Source organism: Lycorma delicatula, chromosome 4 (genome assembly GCF_047948215.1).
Source record: "Lycorma delicatula isolate Av1 chromosome 4, ASM4794821v1, whole genome shotgun sequence".
In the NCBI taxonomy this organism is placed as follows: domain Eukaryota; kingdom Metazoa; phylum Arthropoda; class Insecta; order Hemiptera; family Fulgoridae; genus Lycorma; species Lycorma delicatula.
This window is the reverse complement of record NC_134458.1, coordinates 25,603,606-25,625,163: the sequence shown is the minus strand read 5'-3', so window position 1 is coordinate 25,625,163 and position 21,558 is coordinate 25,603,606. Positions and strand designations below refer to the sequence as shown.

At 38.5% G+C, this 21,558-nt stretch overlaps 1 protein-coding gene across 10 annotated transcripts in view; it reads right to left on the bottom strand.

Annotated features, from left to right (window-relative positions):
- LOC142323199 (inositol hexakisphosphate and diphosphoinositol-pentakisphosphate kinase 2-like) overlaps window positions 1-21,558 on the bottom strand; it is a 330,980-nt gene that overhangs the window by 161,336 nt on the left and 148,086 nt on the right. For all 10 annotated transcript variants that reach the window (XM_075362529.1, XM_075362537.1, XM_075362533.1 and 7 more), the window contains one exon: window positions 5,452-5,646. In XM_075362529.1, the coding sequence (XP_075218644.1) occupies window positions 5,452-5,646 (195 nt within the window). The remainder of the gene's footprint in view (window positions 1-5,451; window positions 5,647-21,558) is intronic.

Genomic DNA, 21,558 nt, shown 5'->3' with positions numbered 1-21,558 from the left:
AATCTATTTTGAAAACAGAATGTTAGCTTTATGGCCTGAAAATACATCCTCTTCCACGAACAAAAATGGGTTTGATCACAGAGGACAGAAAAAAATTCGATTTACACACACTGATGACTGAAACAGCACTGATAGTAGTTGCATGGTGTAAGAGTGGCATGGATAGTTGCCAATAAACATGTTATATCTTGTTAAGTTTTGCCACAACCTGTCAGGCAAGCTCTCCCACCATTTCATCATCTTCAACCTCCCCTGCCCACCATCTTCAGACCACTCAACTGTTTAGCTATAAGAATGCATAGTATAACCCAAAAAAGTGAATATATTACATCCATTTATTATAAAAAAACCATTTTATGTCTATTTTATACTATCACATTTTTGCAATTTTTCAACATTTTACAAATTTTGAAATTTGTAATTTGCGAAAAATTCTCATGCGATGGAAAAAAATGAAGGTTGTTTTCAGATTCAGCACTAAAAAATATATAGGAATCAATTATAGGTCAATAATGAAAAAGTTGTTTGAAAACTAATAACTAATTCTTATAGATTTTTGTGTGCTAGTTTCAGGAAGAATAGTTGAAAAACTCCATCACGTACCATTTTTTCACAAAATCAACTTTTTTAATATTCTCAAAATTGCTAATCAATATTTTATTTATAAAATGCTGAATAAAAAATTAGGTCTGTGTTAATTTTTTTGATACTTTATTATTAGTTTGGTTATATGAAATGAATACAAGTAGTGTTCATAATTTTGGTTTGATACAGTAAGATGAATGACTAATAAGATGATGTAATATGATTAATTAGAGTAACTTCATGAGTAATTTTTATCAATATATCAGCTAAAGTGATGACTCACTCAATCCTACTCCCCTTCCCACTACTGAAATAAAAATAAATCAGTTGCAATTAGAACACTGTGTTGAAAGGTTTTGCTAGTATTAAATAGTTTTCTAAATCTTCTATAGTATTTTAGTTTTCTTTCATAATTTGAAGTTAATTTATTTGTGCTGTCCTCGTGTTTTTATATTTTGGCTTAAAGGGGTTGCATTAATTCAACTAATAACTTCTGTTACATTTGCGAGGAGTTTGTGGTGAAGAAACAGCAAAGCAATATTACAGATTTTGTTAAAAAACTAAACCTATGAGGTGTGTGAGAAAAGTAACGAGACTGAATTTTTACTTACCAAAGTTTTTATTTTTTTCAAACAACAATATTATCCCCTTCAAAGTAGTTCCCTTGGGCAGCTATATACTCCTGATAGCAGCGCTGGAAGGCTTCAACTAGTAGGGCTTTTCACTAGTTGGTCACAGGCTTTTGAATGTTCTCCAGAGTTCCAAAATGACCTCCTTTTAAGACATGTTTCATTTCAGAAAAAGGAAAAAGTCACATAGATTCAAATTAGGTGAATAAGGGGGTTAAAAAACCATAGAAATGCGTTTTGAGGTCAAACATTCACTGATGGAAATGGCCGTGTGACACGGGGCATTGTCATGATGAAGCATCCACTTGTCTGCAATGTCTGGTCTCATGTGAATCACTCTTTTCCTGAGCCTTTCAAGGACACCTTTATAAAACACTTGGTTGACAGTTTGTCCTGGAGAAACAAGTTCTTTATGCACAATACCCCACTGTCAAAAAAGCAAATCAGCATGGTTTTGATCTCCGATTTGCTCATTTGACATTTTTTCGGTCGAGGAGATGACGGAGTGGGCTGCTTTGTTTCAGGATCATACTCAAATATCCAGGATTCATCAACTGTAATCACATGATTGAAGAATTCTTGGTCATTGTCAATCCTCTCAAGAAGATCAACACACACGTTTCTTCGATTGTCCTTCTGTTCCATTGTGAGGTTTTTCAGCTCAAATTTCGCACAAACCTTTTGCATGTCCAAATCATCTGTCAAAATTTGATGTACGGTGAAAGTGTTTAAATTTAACTGTTCACTCATCATCCTTATTGTAAACGACCATCTGATCTCACAAGAAATACACAACTTCACTGATGACACTATCAAAAATAATGTGTTGGCTAAACGAAGTTAAACTCGTACTGAGCATGTGGAAGGGATGAGCAAACCGATCTAGCACAGACTCGTAGACACAGTGTTGCCAGATCGCTCGCAGTATTAGCAATCTCATTACTTTTCTCACACACCTCAAATTTTGGGGTAAAAATTGGTGACCAAGATAAAATGTGGGCCCCTAATAGTCTGTTCTACTTGTATGGAAGAGCAACTATGCAAATGGACAAAAGGTAACATAATATTTTTTTGATTTGGAGTTCCAATGAGCTGGAGGGAACATCATAGATATGATAGCTACTTTTGTTCTTGTAATGTACAAGGGTTCAATTTCAGAAATAAGAAAGAAATTGTGGATACAAATTGTTATTCAGTAATACACCGTGCACCTCACAGCCGTGGTGTACCTGTACCTTCAGTTCCAGAAAAACTAGAAGTTATACTCAACAACTCTGAAACACAGTCACAGAATGATGATGATGATAATGATGATGTTTATTTTATTTCTGGTAGTTCCAAACCACAACATTTTTCACAGCATGAACTGAATGACTTGGTCAGAGATTTAAGTCTTCCTAAAAATTCAACAGAACGTTTAAGATCTAGATTAAAAGAAAAAAATTACAGGCCCCTGGCATTTCTTTCTCGTGGTACAGAAAGAGAGAAAAAGTCTTTACTCCATACCTTTCTGAAGGTGGAAGATTAATTTATTGTAACAATGTTCCTGGTGTAATAGAGCAGTTGAATATAAAGTATGATGTGAATGAATGGAGGCTGTTTATTGACTCATCAAAAAGAAGCCTCAAAGCTGATACTCAGGACACTGAGTATCTGAAAGAATGCTATGAGAATTTAGAATTAGTTCTGTCTAAATTGAAATACTGCAATCATGAGTGGATAATACGTACGTGGTGACCTAAAAGTAATGTTTATGTTTCTTTGACAACAGGGAGGATACACCACATATCCCTGCTTCTTGTTTGAATGGGACAGCCGGGATAAGAAAGAACATTGGACCAGAAAAAAATTACCAAAGAAAAAAATGATAAGAAAATAATAATAGGGTATTATTACAACCCAGGAGCAAAAATGTAATACGGAAAAGTTTGGTTGATCCACAGGAAGTCCTCCCACTTCCACTTCACATCAAATTGGGATTGATGAAACAATTTGTAAAGGCTCTATCTAAAGAAGGAGAATGTTTTAAATACATATGCCATAATACTCCACAACTGTCAGAAGCAAAAGTGAAAGGTGTTTTCATTGGTCCAGATATTCATAAACTAAGTCTTTTAAACAAAAATGGAGGACACTGAAAAAGAAGCATGGAAACCATTTAAAGAAGTCGTAATGAAATTTCTTGGGAACAACAAGTATCTGAAAAATGGAAAACATGCTAATGAAATTCTAAGACTTGGGTTGTTCAATGAACTTAAAGGTAAATCTTCTACATCCTCATACCGATTACTTCCCTGTAAATTTTGATGCTGTAAGTGAAGAACAGGGTGAAAGATTCCACCAAGATATAAAGGAAATGAAATGCAGATATCAGGGAAGGATGAATGTGAACATGATCGTAGATTACTGTTGGTGCGTCCATAGAGACGATCTGCAAGCTGACTAAAACAGAAAATGTGGCGTAAGAAGCATTTAAAGGAAAAGGAAAAGGCAATACAAGTCTTCATAAAGGTAAGAAAATGTACAAAAATACTTTCTTTAAGTCCTATTACTTTTTTACAAATAAAAGTTTTCCACAAGGAATACATATATAATATGCCTTTTTTCCTTTTTTTTTTTTAGTATTGCGGAAAATTCTTACATGACAGAAAAAAATGATGACCATATTTGAAATCAGTGTACAAAATAACATAAGAATCAGTTATCAGATTACAAACAACTTTCAAATTCCTTAATTTTGTTGAATTGTGATCAAAAGGTAAAAAACACTCCACAACCCAAATTTTGCAGGCTTGTGATAATGCGCTTTGAGTTGTAATTGATAATCAAGGGTTGCCTAGAATACACATTATCACATTACGATACACATTTTGTGTTACAAAAAATTTCATACCTTTATTTCATTCACTACATTAATACTATACAACAACTTGTTGCCCATGAATTTCAGTCAGTATAAATTTTTGAAAGTCCAAAAAACATGATCTAAATTTGAAGTCAACAGCAATGTAATTACTAAATTCATTTTAAAATTAAAAACTCACAAATAAATAACTACAGAAAGCGGTGAATAACAGTAAATAATGTCAACAAAATTGGTCAGCCTTTAGTCCCTTCCAAAAATGTACAGAGAAATTACAGAATAGTGGTTAATTTAAGTTAATCCTCAAAGCAGTGTCTTTTCTTTAATATTTTAACAATTTCAATTCAGCTACTACTCATTTAATTTTAGAGAAAAGGTGACAAAGATGATCTATTAATTATTAATAGATTTAAAACTACAACTACAGTAAACAGTTGATTTTCATGGGTTTGGTTATACACTGCCATAAAAATAAACCAACAGATTTAAAAGTTACAGGATTTAATATTTATCATTCAATATTGTGATTTTTAACATGTTTTAAGTAAGAACACACATTGTAATCATCATAAATAAGAAGGAGGAAATGTTATAAAATATTAAAATATTCATAAAATTCTGTTAAAAAACTGACCAGTCTTCAGTTTTTTTTTACATTTCAAAGAAAATTTGTTATACTAATGTTATCGCAGCAATTTTCAAAATTATAATTTAAGAATATAGCAGTTCTTTACCTAAAAATGAAAATAACAGATTCATATTTGTAACACATTATATTTCATTACACTATTTTAAAATATTTAATATCATTATAACAAAAACTTGTTCTTAAAACTATTCTTTACTAAGACCTTAATTTCAATACAGTTCTAAGAAATTATATATGTGTAAATTAAAGAATTACTATAAATACCTTATTTCTTTTTATATTTCAGCACACTACTCCGCTACAAACTGATATCCAATTTTAAGGAACTTACTATGTTGTACATTGACGCAATAAAGTGGCATGTCAAAAAACTGTTGTCAGTATTTATCGTTATATTTATTATGAAATGATATCAAATTACAGTACTATTCATATTGTGAACAGTATGTAATTTGATTCAATCCAATACAACTGAAAACATTACGTATCAGTATTCAATTTGAGGAAAAAATTTTTTTTCAACAATGAACTTTTCATACTAATAAGTAAATTTTTTCACAAAAACAATGGTCTCAGATCAAGAAGAGCTCAAATATTAAATAAATTCCATATATCACATGGAGTTCATGTTTTTGTAAAGCTTCTTGTTTTTTGAAAAGCTTAAAAATTGTTCTAAACTACTCGTCCCTGTGCGACATATTTAAAAAAAAATTCATCTTACTTACATTTTTCCAAATGTTGTAGGCACAATAGGTGGATCATCCAATTGAAAAGGCACAGACCATGGAATATGAAGTGTTGGGGCTAGTTCACGTAATATCATATTGCCTAAGATTTTTGCACAGTCATCATAATATTTGTTAGAATTCTTAACAAAACTGAATCCATTTACATCACAAACAAATGATTTTCCATTAGCTCTAAAATAAAAATAAAAAATAAAAAATTTCATTCAATATCTCTTTTACAGAATATGAAGAATCAATTGAAATCAGTGTAAAGTTGTTTTTTACTTCCTTAATGTTTGTTTATGCTACAGAAGAACATATTTTAGAGATACCAGTATTATTAGTACTTCAAATGGTTATATATGTTAATTAGATGAAAAAAATAAATAAATAAATTTTTAAACTTAGCCATAGAGTTTTAAGCATACATACCCACCTGCCAGCCAGCTCACAAGCATGAGTACACATCATGTGTGGCTATTAAATAATGAGACTAATCCTGCTACAGAAGAACTGTGCATGCACCCAATTTATACGACCAACAGCTGTGTAGTGTGAAGCCTTCTCTTTTGATTGTTGCTATCCAGTTTCTGTAGACATATTAGTCTGACCGTGGCCTTTGTTTGGATAACATCTGTTTATTTGTTTTGCCGAAAAAACAATAAGTATTTCATTAGAGCAAAGAATTGTGAAATCTCATTTGAAATTTGGAAAAACCACTACTGAAACTTCTCTTTTATTAAAAAAAGCATATAGCAATGAATGTTTATCACTTGCGCAGGTTTTTGATGGTTTAAGTGTTTCCAAGATAGCCAAGAAGATGCTGAAGATGATGTTCCACGTCAAAAACGGATAAAAATATTGAAAAAATTGGTAATCTGATCAGATCTGACCGTCGGTTAACTATTCTTGTCTTTATTCAAGGTCCTTACTCAACTCCCTGAAAAAATAAGAAAAAACGACCCAAATTGTGGAAGAAGTCATGGGTTCCTCACAACACAACGGCTCATATTGCATTGTCTGTCAAGAAGCTTCTACCCAAGTATAACATCCCAGTGTTAGACCATTCGCTTTATTTGCCTGACCTGGCACCATGTGACTTTTATCTGTTCCCCAAGGTCAAATCTGCATTAAAAGGAACAAGATTTCAGACCGTGAAAGAAAAAGCAACATGCAATATGAAAGAGCTCACAGAAGAAGACTTTCAGCACTGTTTCGAACAATGGAAAATTTGCATACAGCATTGTAGGGATAGAGGAGGTGTGTACATTGAAGGGGATAATAACTAAACATGTATAAATTTAAAATAAAATATTTTACACCATTAGTCTCATTATTTAATAGCCACACCTTGTACATGTACATACATGCACTTATGTTAACAGAAAATTTACAGAACTGCAATCCATCCTGGAATTTTAGATTCAATTTACATGAAAGAAATTAATGTTTTTTCATTGCATTATGTTCTTTGCTGCTATTACTTATCTTTTATTTTTGACTTTTTACTGCCTTAACTCTTAAAAAAGAACTCTTTAGTATCAGAGGTAAAAAAAATAATAATAAAATACAGTCATCAAAAAAGCTAGTAGCAGTTTAAAAAAATTGTATCTCAGAAACTACTAGAGATAATGAAGTGAGTATTTTTTTTTTAAATTCACTGACTCAAACATTTTTTTTTACATACCTTAAAATGTTTCAATATGAGCTATGTTGGTCACTCTGCAAACATCCAGCCAATAATTGACCTCTTCCCAGGTCTGCTGTACCATCACAGACATAATTGTAGCAATAGCAGCGGTGATCCATAGTCTTAAATGTTGTATATCCCTGATTTTTTCACTGCAGACAATGTTTTTAATGTATCCCATAGAAAAAAGTTTAGGAGTTTCAAATCTGGGCTTCTTGGAGGCCAAAGCACAGGACCAGCCCTACCAATCCAACAATTAGGGAATCTTTCATTGAGAACAAACACATCGAATGCCTAGGCTAAAGTGTAGGGGCATACCATCTTGTTGAAACATTACAGCAACATTACTTTCTTGTTCAATTTGATTCTTTAGGGCTTCTTAAACAACTCTGGTGTTATACTAAACTGTTTTTCACTTGTTTTGGGCCATCCAGGGAACATTTTCACTTCCATGTTGTCATATTCCTTACACTGCTCATACCACCATCTAATGCTGTTTGCATGAGGGGGATCATTGCCATACACACACCGGAAAGTCTGTTGAATAATTATTACTGACTTATACTCCACTAACCACAAAATGCACTGTGCTTTCAGCTGAAATGTCACCATTGCACTGACTGACAGTGGCACAGAGGTGTGTGCATATCAGCTCAAGGTCATGGCCAGTCACGTCTAAAAAAACTTGATGGAATTCTGATTATTTTGAAGTTCCAATTAATGCTTTATCTGAGTTACATAGGGAGATATGATTTTTTTTTATTGCTGCAACCTTATATGACATATGTATATGACAGAAACATTGCTAACAATATTTTTTAAATTTAACTGAATACTATTACAGAAATGGTATGTTACATTAATTTACCGTAAAATGTTATTATGGTAGAGTAAAAAGCAATGTGACTTATTTACGTATTTTTTAAATCCAAATGTTCATTTACAATGTCTTCTTAAATCTGAATAAGAATGTAATTTATGTTTTTATTATAACATTTTTCTTGACTTGTCTTAAGAGTCTCTGTCGAGAAGTAAAAGTGGAAGGTTGTGTTTCATAGTGCTCCTGTGTTAGTGTGTGTTACTAGTGCTTGTGTAAGTGTTCTGCTTCGTTTCCAGCCCACCTGTGTCCCTGACCATGTGACGTCAGCAACATCTCATTAGGATGCCTACCCAGACCAGCAGCCACATACCACTGCTATTGTCAATGACTGGATAAGTTTTAAACCTATGTTTAAAAACTTTTTAATTTATTATTATAAACTATTTTAGTTTTTACATTAGTGAATATTATTAAACTTTCATAGATAGATAATATTATTAAATTTAATTTGCTTAAATTAAAAACGTTAATTTATATTTTCTAAAATATAATAACAATTCTTATTATATTTTCTTAAATAAATATATATTTTTTTTAATATAACTTAGTAAAATAAATTCCTGAAAGAGGACAGCAGCTCTTTCAGTAGTTGTTAAGGGCGTAGGTCAGGACTTAAATGGCCATATTAACATCACTCACTCCTCTGAGTACTGCACAGCTGAAAGCAATGGAAAACTACAGCTGCTTTTTTCCAAGAAAATGTAGCTCTCTGCATTTTCATATAGCAATGATGGAGGCGCCTTCCTTGGTAAAATATTCCGGAGGTAAACTAATCCCCCGTTCGGATCTCCGGATTGGGACTACTAACGAAGGGGTCACCAGAAAATTAAAAAATAACATTCTACGAGTCGGAGCGTGGAATGTTAGATGTTTAAAAAAGGTTGGTAGGTTAGAAAATTTAAAAAGGGAAATGGATAGGATAAATGTAGATGTAGTAGGAATTAGCGAGGTTTGGTGGGAAGAGGAAAATGACTTTTGGTCAGGTGATTATAGAATAATTAACTCAGCTTCAAATAATGGGCAGGCAGCAGTAGGTTTCATAATGAACAAGATAGGGAAGAGAGTAGAGTATTTCAAAATGCATAGCGATAGAACCATTGTAACAAGGATAAAATTGAAACCTAAACTGACAATGATTGTTAATGTCTATATACCTGCAAGCACCCATGATGATGATGAGGTAGAGTGTGTATACGAAGAAATTGATGAAGCAATTAAACACGTAAAAGGAGATGAAAATTTAATAACAGTTGGAGATTGGAATGCAAGCATTGGTAAAGGCAAGGAAGTAAATACCGTGGGTGAATATGGGCTGGGCAAAAGGAATGAAAGAGGGGACAAACTTATAAAGTTTTGCACGAGAAATAATTTAGTAATTGCCAACACCCAGTTTAAAAATCATAATAGAAGAATATACACTTGAAAAAAGCCAGGTGATACTGCAAGGTATCAGATAGATTATATCATGGTTAAGCAAAGATTTAGAAATCAACTCGTTGACTGCAAAACTTACCCTGGAGCAGACATTGATAGCGACCATAATTTGGTGATAAGGAAATGTAGATTGGGGCTTAAAATCCTGAAGAAAAGGTGTCAGATGAATTGGTGGAATTTAGAGAAGCTTGAGGAAGAGGAGGACATCGCAAGAGGTCTGAGAAAAAAAGATAAGGTAGAAAATGTAGAAGAAGAATGGGAGAATATTAAAAAGGAAATTCTTAAATCAGCAGAAGCAAACTTAGGCGGAACAAAGACAACTGGTAGAAAACCTTGGGTTTCAGACAATATATTGCAGCTGATGGATGAATGTAGAAAATATAAGAATGCTAGTGATGAAGAAAGTAAAAGGAACTATCAACAATTAAGAAATACTATAAACAGGAAGTGCAAACTAGCGAAAGAAGAGTGGATTAATGAAAGGTGTTCAGAAGTGGAAAGAGAAATAAACATTGGTAAAATAGACAGAGCATACAGGAAAGTTAAGGAAAATTATGAGGTACATAAATTAAAATCTAATATAGTGATAAACAAAGATGGTATACTGATTTATAATATGAAAGGTAAAGTCGATAGGTGGGTGGAATATATTGAAGAGTTATACGGAGGAAATGAATTAGAAAATGGTGTTATAGAGGAAGAAGAGGAAGTTGAAGAGGATGAAATGGGAGAAACAATACTGAGATCTGAATTCAAGAGAGCATTAAAAGATTTGAATGGCAGAAAGGCACCTGGAATAGACAGAATACCTGTAGAATTACTGCACAGTGTAGGTGAGGAGACGATTAACAGATTATACAAACTGGTGTGTAATATTTATGAAAACGGGGAAGTTCCGTCAGACTTCAAAAAAAGTGTTACAGTCATAATACCAAAGAAAGCAGGGGCAGATAAATGTGAAGAATATAAAACAATTAGTTTAACTAGTCATGCATCAAAAATCTTAACTAGGAGAATTGCAAGGAGAGTGGAAGAAGTGTTAGGAGAAGACCGATTTGGTTTCAGGAAAAGTATAGGGATAAGGGAAGCAATTTTACTGCTCAGATTAATAGTAGAAGGAAGATTAAAGAAAAACAAACCAACATGCTTGGCATTTATAAACCTAGAAAAGGCATTCGATAATACAGACTGGAATAAAATGTTCAGCATTTTAAAAAAATTAGGGTTCAAATACAGAGATAGAAGAACAATTGCTAACATTTACAGGAACCAAACAGCAGCAGTAATAATTGAAGAACATAAGAAAGAAGCCGCAATAAGAAAGGAAATCCGACAAGGATGTTCCCTATCCCCGTTACTTTTTAATCTTTACAAGGAACTAGAGTTAATGATGTTAAAGAACAATTTAGATTAGGAGTAAAAGTACAAGGTGAAAACATAAAGATGCTACGATTTGCTGATGATATAGTAATTCTAGCTGAGAGTAAAAAGGATTTAGAAGAAACAATGAATGGCATGGATGAAGTTCTACACAAGAACTACCACATGAAAATAAACAAGAACAAGACAAAAGTAATGAAATGTAGTAGAAATAACAAAGATGGACCACTGAATGTGAAAATAGGAGGAGAAAAGATTATGGAAGTAGAAGAATTTTGTTATCTGGGTAGTAGAATTACTAAAGATGGACGAAACAAGATCGATATAAAATGCCGAATAGCACAGGTGAAACGAGCCTTCAGTCAGAAATAAAATTTGTTTGCATCAAAAATTAATTTAAATGTCAGGAAAAGATTTTTGAAAATATATGTTTGGAGTGTCGCTTTATATGGAAGTGAAACTTGGACGATCGTTGTGTCTGAGAAGAGAAGATTAGAATGTGGTGCTATAGGAGAATGTTAAAAATCAGATGGGTGGATAAAGTGACAAATGAAGAGGTGTTGCGACAAATCGATGAAGAAAGAAGCATTTGGAAAAATATAGTTAAAAGAAGAGACAGACTTATAGGCCACATACTAAGGCATCCTGGAATAGTCACTTTAATATTGGAAGGACAGGTAGAAGGAAAAAATTGTGTAGGCAGGCCACGTGTGGAATATGTAAAACAAATTGTTAGGGATGTGGGATGTAGGGGGTTTACCAAAATTAAATGACTTGCACTAGATAGGGAATCTTGGGGAGCTGCATCAAACCAGTCAAATGACTGAAGACAAAAAAATAATAATAAATTAATTAATTTTATTTTACATTATCTGAGCCGTTAATTTGGACATCATAAATATAATAAATATTTTAATTATAATATATTAAATTTAATTCTAATTTATACCTTTTTACTTTTTATTTGAAATTTTTTTAAGACCGTCTTTCCATCAAAGCCAGAAATAGTTTAATAACTTAATATTAATTTAGATTTAAGTACTAATTTTAGCAGCACTCTTCGGACGATTCTTTCTTAATAGAAAGTTATCTAATCCGAACCCGTCCTCCTCCTCACCATTCTCCCTCACAGGAATTTCCTGATGGAGGAGAGGATAACGGTGTAAGAGCAAGATAAAGATTGAAGTGTAGGTCGGTAACCACGGAAGATCAACCCTCCGAGGATCCGAATACGGGGGAGCCCTGAAACAACAGCTGCCACCATGGAGGTTAGCGGTGGAAATTCCTCGCAATCTCCGATCACTAGACGGGAGGAAATCCCGCCTATTATGTTGGACTGCCCTAAGGAGTAGCCACTGCTCAATGGCAGTCTCAGTAAAAAAGCTGATAACGAGGGACGAAAGGGAGACCCCCACGTGCCTTGTCGCCTTAAAACGAACGCCAGCCACCAGGTGTATTTATGACGTGGATAACTTATTCTATTGTAGAATTAAGGTAACCGCATTTGTGTCTCGAAAGGGTCTGCCCCAATGCCACAGATGCCAAAGGTTCAGCCACTCGTCGAACTATTGCCGCAGGGCAGAGCTCGCGTGAAATGTGGTGGAGACCACGACACGGTAAAACGTGCTTAAAGCCGCGCGAGGATCCCGCCTTGTGTGCAAACTGTAAGGGGCCGCACCCGGCCAATTACAGAGGATTCCTTATTATAAGGAACAGCTAAATAGACAAAAGGGGACCCAGATTAGGGACGTCGTTAGTGACGGACGTAGCTAGGCACGAGTCGCTGGAGGGCGAAAACCGAGCCACCAGCCACAGGTAATTTTACCAGCGGTAACGGTGACGGTGGAAAAAGGAGAATCACCGACCCCCACACCACCCAAGAACAAACCGGCGCTCGCTACAAAAAAGGTGGAGACAATAAAGCCAAACAAGCCTGCTCCGCAAGAAAAGAACGTAGCTGGTCAACTGGAAAAGACAAAGAGGTAGGGTGCCAACCACATGAACTGTGACGATTGGAATTTCTCCTGCCACCACCCCATTCGGTCGCCCTAAAGCATAAGACCGAATGTCTGCTACAAACGGTTACTGAGCCTCAAAACAGTTTAGCGACAGTGTCCTAATTAGCTCCTACAGCTAACCTAAACGCGTTAGCGAAATAAGCGTGGTATCATACACCACTCACTTGCGTGTCCCACCGCCCACTTGTCATATATCACTAAAATGGGTAGGCGCACCCTGTCAACTACTAAAACATATATGACTATCGATAATAAAATTTATCTCGTCAAAGACAGCAATTCGCTGCCACGCCTAGGCCTCTGAATGTCAGCAAGTACCTGTCCACCATTAAAGCGCTTGGAGCCTTAATCTGACGGGTAGCCAGCCAAATTTCTCGGTTAGTTTCCTACAGCAGCGCGGCAGGAGTCTTTTCCCTTAGGTAAACTACTGATGTCGGTTGAACAATGTAACCGCATCAAACAACTTCCACACGGTCCGACAATGCGGCTCTCGCCACACTGACTCGCCGGTTGTGAGTGGCCAATTTTCTCCTTGACCTCTAAGTTCCAGGGTGGCCTGAGTTTTGCCCCTCCCAAGAGCTGGGCAGTCAAACATCATATGCTCGTTTGACTGGACCTCCCCGCAGACGCACAGCTCATCAGCTGCCAGACGGAACCGAAACAAATACTTGTTTAAATTTACGTGATAGGATAGCACTCGGGCTCCCGTTACCATACCACGGATGTTTTTGGGTAGTTTAAATTTACGACGCAATGCCGCATAACATATGCAGTCCACGAGTATGTGGCGCACAGTCACGAGGCAGTTGCATTGTGCGCATAGAGGTGGTTGTCCTCTTGTAAACAGGTACTCGTGTGTGACCCTCGTGTGTCCTATCCGCAATCGACACAGAACTACTTCCTCACGCCGGGGTTTTCTGTATGAGGAGTTCCATGGTATCACAGAATCTTTAATCTGACGGAGTTTATTATCAACGGTAGCCGTCCAATCACCTTGCCACCTTGTTCTTAATAATTGTTTTACATAGTTAATGAAATCAGAAGTAGCAACTCGGGTGGTGAAAGGAGGCTGGTTACATGCTTCTTTGGCAGCGGAATCTGAATGTTCATTACCTGGTTTCACGTGAACAAACCGCTGACCATTCTGAACAACTTAGCGTATAGGACAGATAGACCAGTACAACCCGGACGCCCTGCCAGCGGCGGAACTGCATTTTAGTCCGCTGACATCATGTACACACGCAGGTCGACCTGCACACTAACATGATGGAGCAGACTTGTGTTCATGAGAAGCATCTAGGCACTGTGCATCGTCTGGTTTCGGCTTATAATAAACCAAAATCAGCGGTACCCGGCGCAGATCTAGATGCCGTACTAGAAAATTGGGATGGGCCCATGATACTCATGGGCGACCTCGACACTAAGCACGAGCCTTGGAATAGCAATCTGACAAGTGCAAATGGTAGGTTGCTATATGAAAGGGCACGAGCACGCCGGTTAATCGTCATAGGCTCCGAGGTGCTCACCGTTCATCGAACGGGCAGATCGAGGCCTGATGTACTTCGACATAGCAATCATGAAGGTGGTAACAACTCCATTCATGATTGAAACGACAGAAGACCTCAGCTCGGACCATTCTCCTGTCTCATTGGAATACGCATGCGACGATTACCTGTCGCTATGTCAAACTGATACGGTCTTGCTTACTAGACCGACAATTTGTTGTTGGCGTAGGGGGAATAATCTCTACCACCAGACACATAACCGCTATTCCCTACTCTATACATAGAGTAAGGAAGGTTGGATAGCCCCAGTCGTGGCCGGCATGGTTATATATCCCGGTTTCAATGAGCAGCTAGGGACTGCAGAGGTCCATTAGGTTGGATATATAATGCGTCAAAATAGAAGGTTGAAAATTGTGAACCGAGACAAGTAATTCTGGAGATAACAGAGAAAAATTATAATAAAGATGACTAGGTTGAGTCCAAATAAAAGAAGATAACGGTGATAAAATAAAAGACTGCAAGGGACAAAAGATTTAAAAAGCAATATGACCAGAATAAAATTACAGGAAATGTCACATACACCGAAAAAACAGACCAACTAGGGACTGAAAACAAACTAGAAGCCCTGGTGGAAAACTAAAAGAAATAGCATCAGAAATTGCACCGCCAGATAAAAAAATGAAACACCAGTGGTGGAACATTACCTGTGATCAAGCACTGGCAAACAGACACAAGGCTTGGTTGATCTTCCAATCAACAAAGACAGAAGAGAACGAACAAAAGCTAAGAATGCAAAGAAAACTCGTACAAAAAATAATCCGAAATCAAAAGAGAGAGTATCACAAGAAATTACTAGAACAGGTTGTGGAAGACTTACATAAAAATAATACAAGACAATATTACAAAAACTTTAAACTGAAGAACACTACATTTAATGCCCCAATACTAATGTTAAGAAATTTAGAAGGAAATCTGGCACACACTGATAAAGAAAATTCCAACATCATGAGAGAAAGCTTTAGAAAACTTCTGAATTGTGAAGAACTGAATTGTGAAGAACCAAAAGAAATTCTGGAAATAAACACAAATACCCGGATTAAAACACCAAGAGAAAACATCCTTCCACCAACATTAACAGAAGTAAAGATAGCTGTGAAGCAAATGAAAAACAACAAAGCAAGTGGAGAAAATTTCCTGACTGCAGAATTATGGAAGAACGCGTCAGAAAAAATACACAGAAATCTCCACAAAGAAATGGTAAAAATATGGCACAAAGAGGAATTTCCGGAAAAATGGAAAACCGCAATAATCCACCCTTTACATAAAAAATGTGATAAAACCAACCCTGACAACTATAGGGGAATTTCCTTACTAGATTGCACTTACAAAATTCTATCAAGAATAATTTACAACAGAATCAAAGACCAATTGGAACAAAAACTAGGGGAATACCAAGGGGGATTTAGACCATGGCGAGGCTGCCCAGAACAAATTCTAAATTTAAAATTAATTATAGGGTATCATAAACTAAGGAATAAACAACTGGTAGTGACTTTTATTGATTTCAAGAAAGCATATGATTGTGTACATCGAGAATCCCTGCTAAAAATCCTGAGAAATTTAGGGCTTCACCCAAAACTAGTCAAAATCATTGGACTAACACTAACGGATACCAAATCCAAGGTTAAATTCAGGAGAGAAATATCTGATCCATTCGACATCAAAACAGGACTGAGACAAGGAGACGGACTGTCATCGCTTTTATTCAACTGTGCTCTTGAATTTATAATACGGGATTGGAAAAAATTAAATAAAGACAACGTTAAAATAGGAACCCGTGAAAACCTAAAAACGAAAACTGGAAACTATGAGAAATTAAAAAATAAAGAAGTAAGATTCCTACCAAAACCCAAGAAAACAATAAGCCGGGTGTACTCTGAACACGAAAGGGCAAAAAAATCTGAAACCCTTAGAAATTACTGGCAAAAAAGAAAAGCTGAAAAACAACAAATCAGTAAGAAAATAAAGAACTTGCCAAAAAAAGAACTAAAGTGATCCATTATGGTCTTAAAAGTAAAAAAAAAAAAAAAGACTGAGACCCGAGATAGGCACTACTAGAAGACACAAATTGATATAACAAAAAGCCTGAGACAATTGTTGAAGAATTGACCGGACAGCGAAGGGGGGGGGGGAAGACAGTCCTATGTGGAGCCATCGTTCGTTTGCGCCTGAGCGGATGGGTGATGGTGATGAAGCACGGGGACTCTTGACCCCCTGCGTTTAAATAACCCCCAGGATTGAGCTATACTTAATTGCTGATCCGACCCCGGGTGGGGAGGAATGGTGAAATAGGAGTTTTAGTCAGTAGAGTGCGAACACACATAGGCTCTTATAATAGCACCTAGCCGAACCCGTACGAGTCTGACACTCCTCCACTTGTGGGGGAGTACATAAATGTATTTCTCAGCAACAACGATAAAAAAAATTATTAAAGTACAATAAGATTGCATATAATTTATACATAAGCATGCACATGATGAAATTGCGTATCTGGGGAGTAGCATACGACTATCTTCGGTGTTACGTTTAATTATTAAAAACTGAAATCATCGAAAAATATACAAAGCGGCAAGATCTGTACAAATTTGTATATCTTTCTGTTTTTTTTTTTTTGGTACATATAATTCAAATAATGTATATATATGTAATATTCACTATAACATAATATAGCATAATTTAATTAAGTATCATCAAATTAAATATAAATATATATATGATGAACAATTGAAAACTGAGTGAAAATAATGGAAGACAGAGGTACGGTGATTCATAAATACAGTGATAACAGGTTTGGTTGGCATTTCTCACACCACCACCCATTCGGTCGCCCTAATGGATACAAACAAATGTCTATGCCACAAACGGCAACTCAGCCTCGAACAATTTAGCCAGTACCCAAACATAACTGTAGCTCCTAGAGCTTACCTAACAGCTTGAGCGAACTAAGCATGGTGCCATACATCATCGGCTTACGTTTCCCAACTGCTCCCTTGTCATATATTTGCTAAAACGGGTAGGCACATCCCGTCAACTACTAAAAATATATATGATATCCATAATAAAATTTATTTCGTAACTAGGCAGTAATTCGCTGCCACGCCTAGGTCGCTGAGTGCCAGAAAATACCTGTCCACTATTTTATAGCGGACGGGCAACTGTTCGAAATTTAGAACCGGTGCATTGGGATCATCGTTTCCCTACGGTACAGGCCCGGCTTGAAACCGCATCACAAATACCTCGGCCTCCCTGCCTCTTCGATATTTCCACATGGCAGCCCGAACTTTCACTACTAAATCGATTGGGAGAGCCTTTGCCAATAAAGTGATAGCGTAATAGGAAGTTGTTTTAAAAATAACACTCCACACAATTAAGGCTCTGAACTGGTCACTCCTTAAATTTTGAATAAGTGCTCGATTTCTTTCCAACCTATGCGCCCAAACGGCTGCTGCGTACAAGGTCATACTTTCAAACACACTTCGGTACGCAATATACAAATGAAGGCCTGACAGTCCGTAATCCTTTCGAGCAATCCTCCTAAGCTTGTGCATCAGAGAGACGGCGTCCGCCGCTACTTGCCTAATGTGGTTGCTAAACAGCAACTTCTCATCAAACAAAACACCTAGGTACTTATGAACTCGAACTCGACTGATTACACAGCCTTTATCCTTAATACGGAAGTTACGACTATATGATAATTTGTCTGCACCCTTGAGAAGCATAAACTTCGTCTTGGCAAAACTTGTCTTGAGAAATCCTTTAATTTTGAATGTCTATCCAGCCCTATGTGGTTGACAAAGCCGCCTGCACTCGCTCTTCTAGCTGCGGTTGTGAATTACCACGAACGAACAGGAGACAGTCATCGGCGAAAACCTGGGCCGTGACGCCTTTCAGAAATGTCAGTCCCAAAAATCCGCCGAATATCAGGTTCCACAGTAAGGGACAGAGAACGGAGCCCTGCTGACTTCCCCTGTTGACGAATTTTTCCACAACTAGGTGCGCAACCTTAAACAGAGCCGTGCGATCCGACAAGTAGTCACGTACTACGGCCTGCAGGGCTACGGGAACATTGCGGCGTTCCAACTCATAGAGAATAGAACTCCAACAGAAGAAAGGATATGCTGCCTTTATGTGAATAAAAAATGCCAAAACATATATTTAGTCGGCGCTTTCCACCTCGGAAATTTAAGATGCAATCCTCGGTGACAACCCCTTTCATGAAGCCATTTAGAAATGAGTTCATATCGATGCCTTCCTACACACAATCAGCCTTTCAAGCTACTTGCCGATTACCGGAAAGAGGCTGATCGGTCGATAACTGCTGACCTCACTCGGATCCTTTCCTGATTTTAAGAGCACCCTTACCAAAGCCACATTCCAACAAGTCAGAAAGTAACCCCCAGTTCAGACACCCCCAGACGCGTTTGCAAGAGGCTCTATTATGAGCGGCAGCAGAGAATAGAAAATATCCGGGTGAAGTTGGTCATTCCCCGGTGTCTTTTTCAGTGCCATTCAAGAAACCACTCGGTCTATATGTACGAGTTCCACAGCCAGTACGCCAGGGAATGGTATCTCACCCTACCTAACTCCGAATTCTGCTTCACCACCCCGGAGCTACTGGAAACAGTATCCAGGAACGCCTGGTAAGTCGCCACAGATGTTAGTGTAGTCAAGACCACTAAACCCGCATCGAACACTGAACAGCACGGGCAATGGCTTTGGCTGGTAACATGACTTCGCGTGCGGTTGCGCTGCAACTCACGCATGGAGTCTTGCCAAAACTTGAGTCTGCTTCCTTGATGGCATGAACGTACTCATTACGGGCGCGCCGGTAGATCCACAAACCCTCAGCGCGCACGTCATCAACGATAATCCCCGTTATGGAGCGACGCTGATATCTTTTCCGAGCGGACCTAACTCTTGCGCGCAGCACGCTAAGGTCAGAGGACCATCCCTTTTTACCGGGTTTCCGCCTGAGTTTAACAGACGACTCCCCGGAAGCATCGATGATGACGGCTCCATGCACTCTCCGATCAGCGGACTGGCAACTATATAAGAGTCTGTTCATTAGCTGAGGCCGCCGTAGAACCCTATCGTAGCCAGTCTTGATGGCCCGGCCGAATTGTTCAGCCATCAATTCCACTTCCTCAGTGTGCTTCATGCGCCATTGCAACCCTTGTAAAGCAGCCGCACACTAGCGCCGCAGCCTGCCCTGATCCAGACCCATTAGGTTATAGAAACCCGAATCTCTTGGAACGCCACCGCAAGCGATCTCATAGGTTATAATTATGATTACTCACACTGGCCTCGGGCCAGAGAGTCCAACTACTTGTACACCTAAGCAGATAGCGCGTCACCAAGGTGACGCCGATGTAACTTTCTCTCAGTTCGGAAGAGAATGGCGGCGGTTGTTCTGCGTCATTAAGCAAGTAGAGGTTCCTGGTTTCGACGAACTGTGCGAGACCATCGCCGCTGGGGTCAGTGAATGGTGAACCCCAGGCGGAAAACTTGGCATTAGGTTCAAAGAAACCAGCACTCTGATGCCCGGGAGACTGTCCAGAATCCGCCTCAACTTTGCCGGCAAGTCATCGTTACTCCATCCAAACTGGATGTATGCCGACATCATTACATCGAGCGTACCCCTCTTGACACGCACAACGGTGAACCGCTCATCTGAAAATTGGGGCACCCAGAAGACACCAAACGAGACCGAGCCGACTACGATCGCACAGAGAGGCCGACTCCCACGAGATTAAATAACATCAACACCGGGGAAGCCGACCACCCTATCGCCGACCGTGTACAGCTCCTGGATCAAGAGGAGCTCCAGGTCGTACTCCTCAAGAATCCTCATGGCTTCATTGGGGGCTGCTTGGGAATGATGCAGGTTTAACTGCACCAGGCGTAAGCGTTCAACAAGGTGACGACCATCCTCAAAAGTTTCTCCCAATTTGGGCGTCGCCATACGCCGTATTGTTTACGATCTTTGCCCGGGCTATGTCGTGCGATTTGCATTGTTTGACCCCGACCCGGTATCCAGCAGCAAAGCCTTCCATTAAGGCATAGGGAGCGCATTTTGCAGGCTCGGTCTTATTAAAGCAGTTAACATCCCTGTGCCCAGCAAGGGCGCAACGACCACACATCTCCAACTGTGTTCTACAACGAAGAGAGGTGTGCCCAAAGCCTTGATATTTGAAGCACCGGGGTACTTCTGCATGGTAGACAACCCTGCAAGAGTTCCACCCAAGGAACAGCCGGACACCAGCCACCAAGACCTGCCGGATCTTTGGCAAGGGCTCAATTATCCAGTGCCTTTTCGGGGCCTCTTTCCGCTCAACTGCCGGTCCACCCTGGTTCCCTTGAGAAAGTCCTAGATAGCCATATCCAACACAGGATTTTTGCTGTCTATAGCCTTGAGAATTTGGGGCTCTTCTACCTTCGTTGCCGTTGGAAAATCGTAGACCAATATTTGCGGCATCCGACCGGCCAGCAACTGAGCCTTCAACCCGTTCTTCCTAAGAACATCGGCCTCCGGCAGCCTCTTTGCCTGCTGCTCATCAACAACCTCCAAGACGACTCCATGGCCCCTTGTTTTTGTGACCCGGGAAATCTGGGATCTTTCCTTCCGTGAGTCCGGAATCTTCTTCAGGGTCAGCTCCGTCATCGCAGACGAAGCCTACGGACCAGGCGTCACAGGGACCACCTTGACAGAGGCCCGCTTAATTTTGATAGCCGACTGGCAGCGGGGAACTAAACCGCTTAGGCGCCGGTGCCACTGTTACCGCAGCGAAAGAGTTTTTTTTACCTTCTCTTCCACCCGTTACAGAGAAGTGTGGATCTCGACAAGGACCCTCCCCATTTCCGGTTTGAATTCCTTAACTCCTTGCACCACCTAATCCACCTTCCCCGACAGTTGAGAAACGACCGAATCAAGAGCTCGGTTTGCGCCCTGGAGGTTTTCGTTTTTCAACGTCAGTTCAGCAACAATCAAGGAGCATTCAGAAAGGTACGAGTCTACCAGCTGTCTAAACTCGACCGAAATCCTTGACTCCTTTTTTGAGGATATTTTGGCCCGTGCGGACCGCATACGGTCGATCCGTCCTATCCCTTCGGATCCCGAGCAAGTGCTCTTCAAGTGAG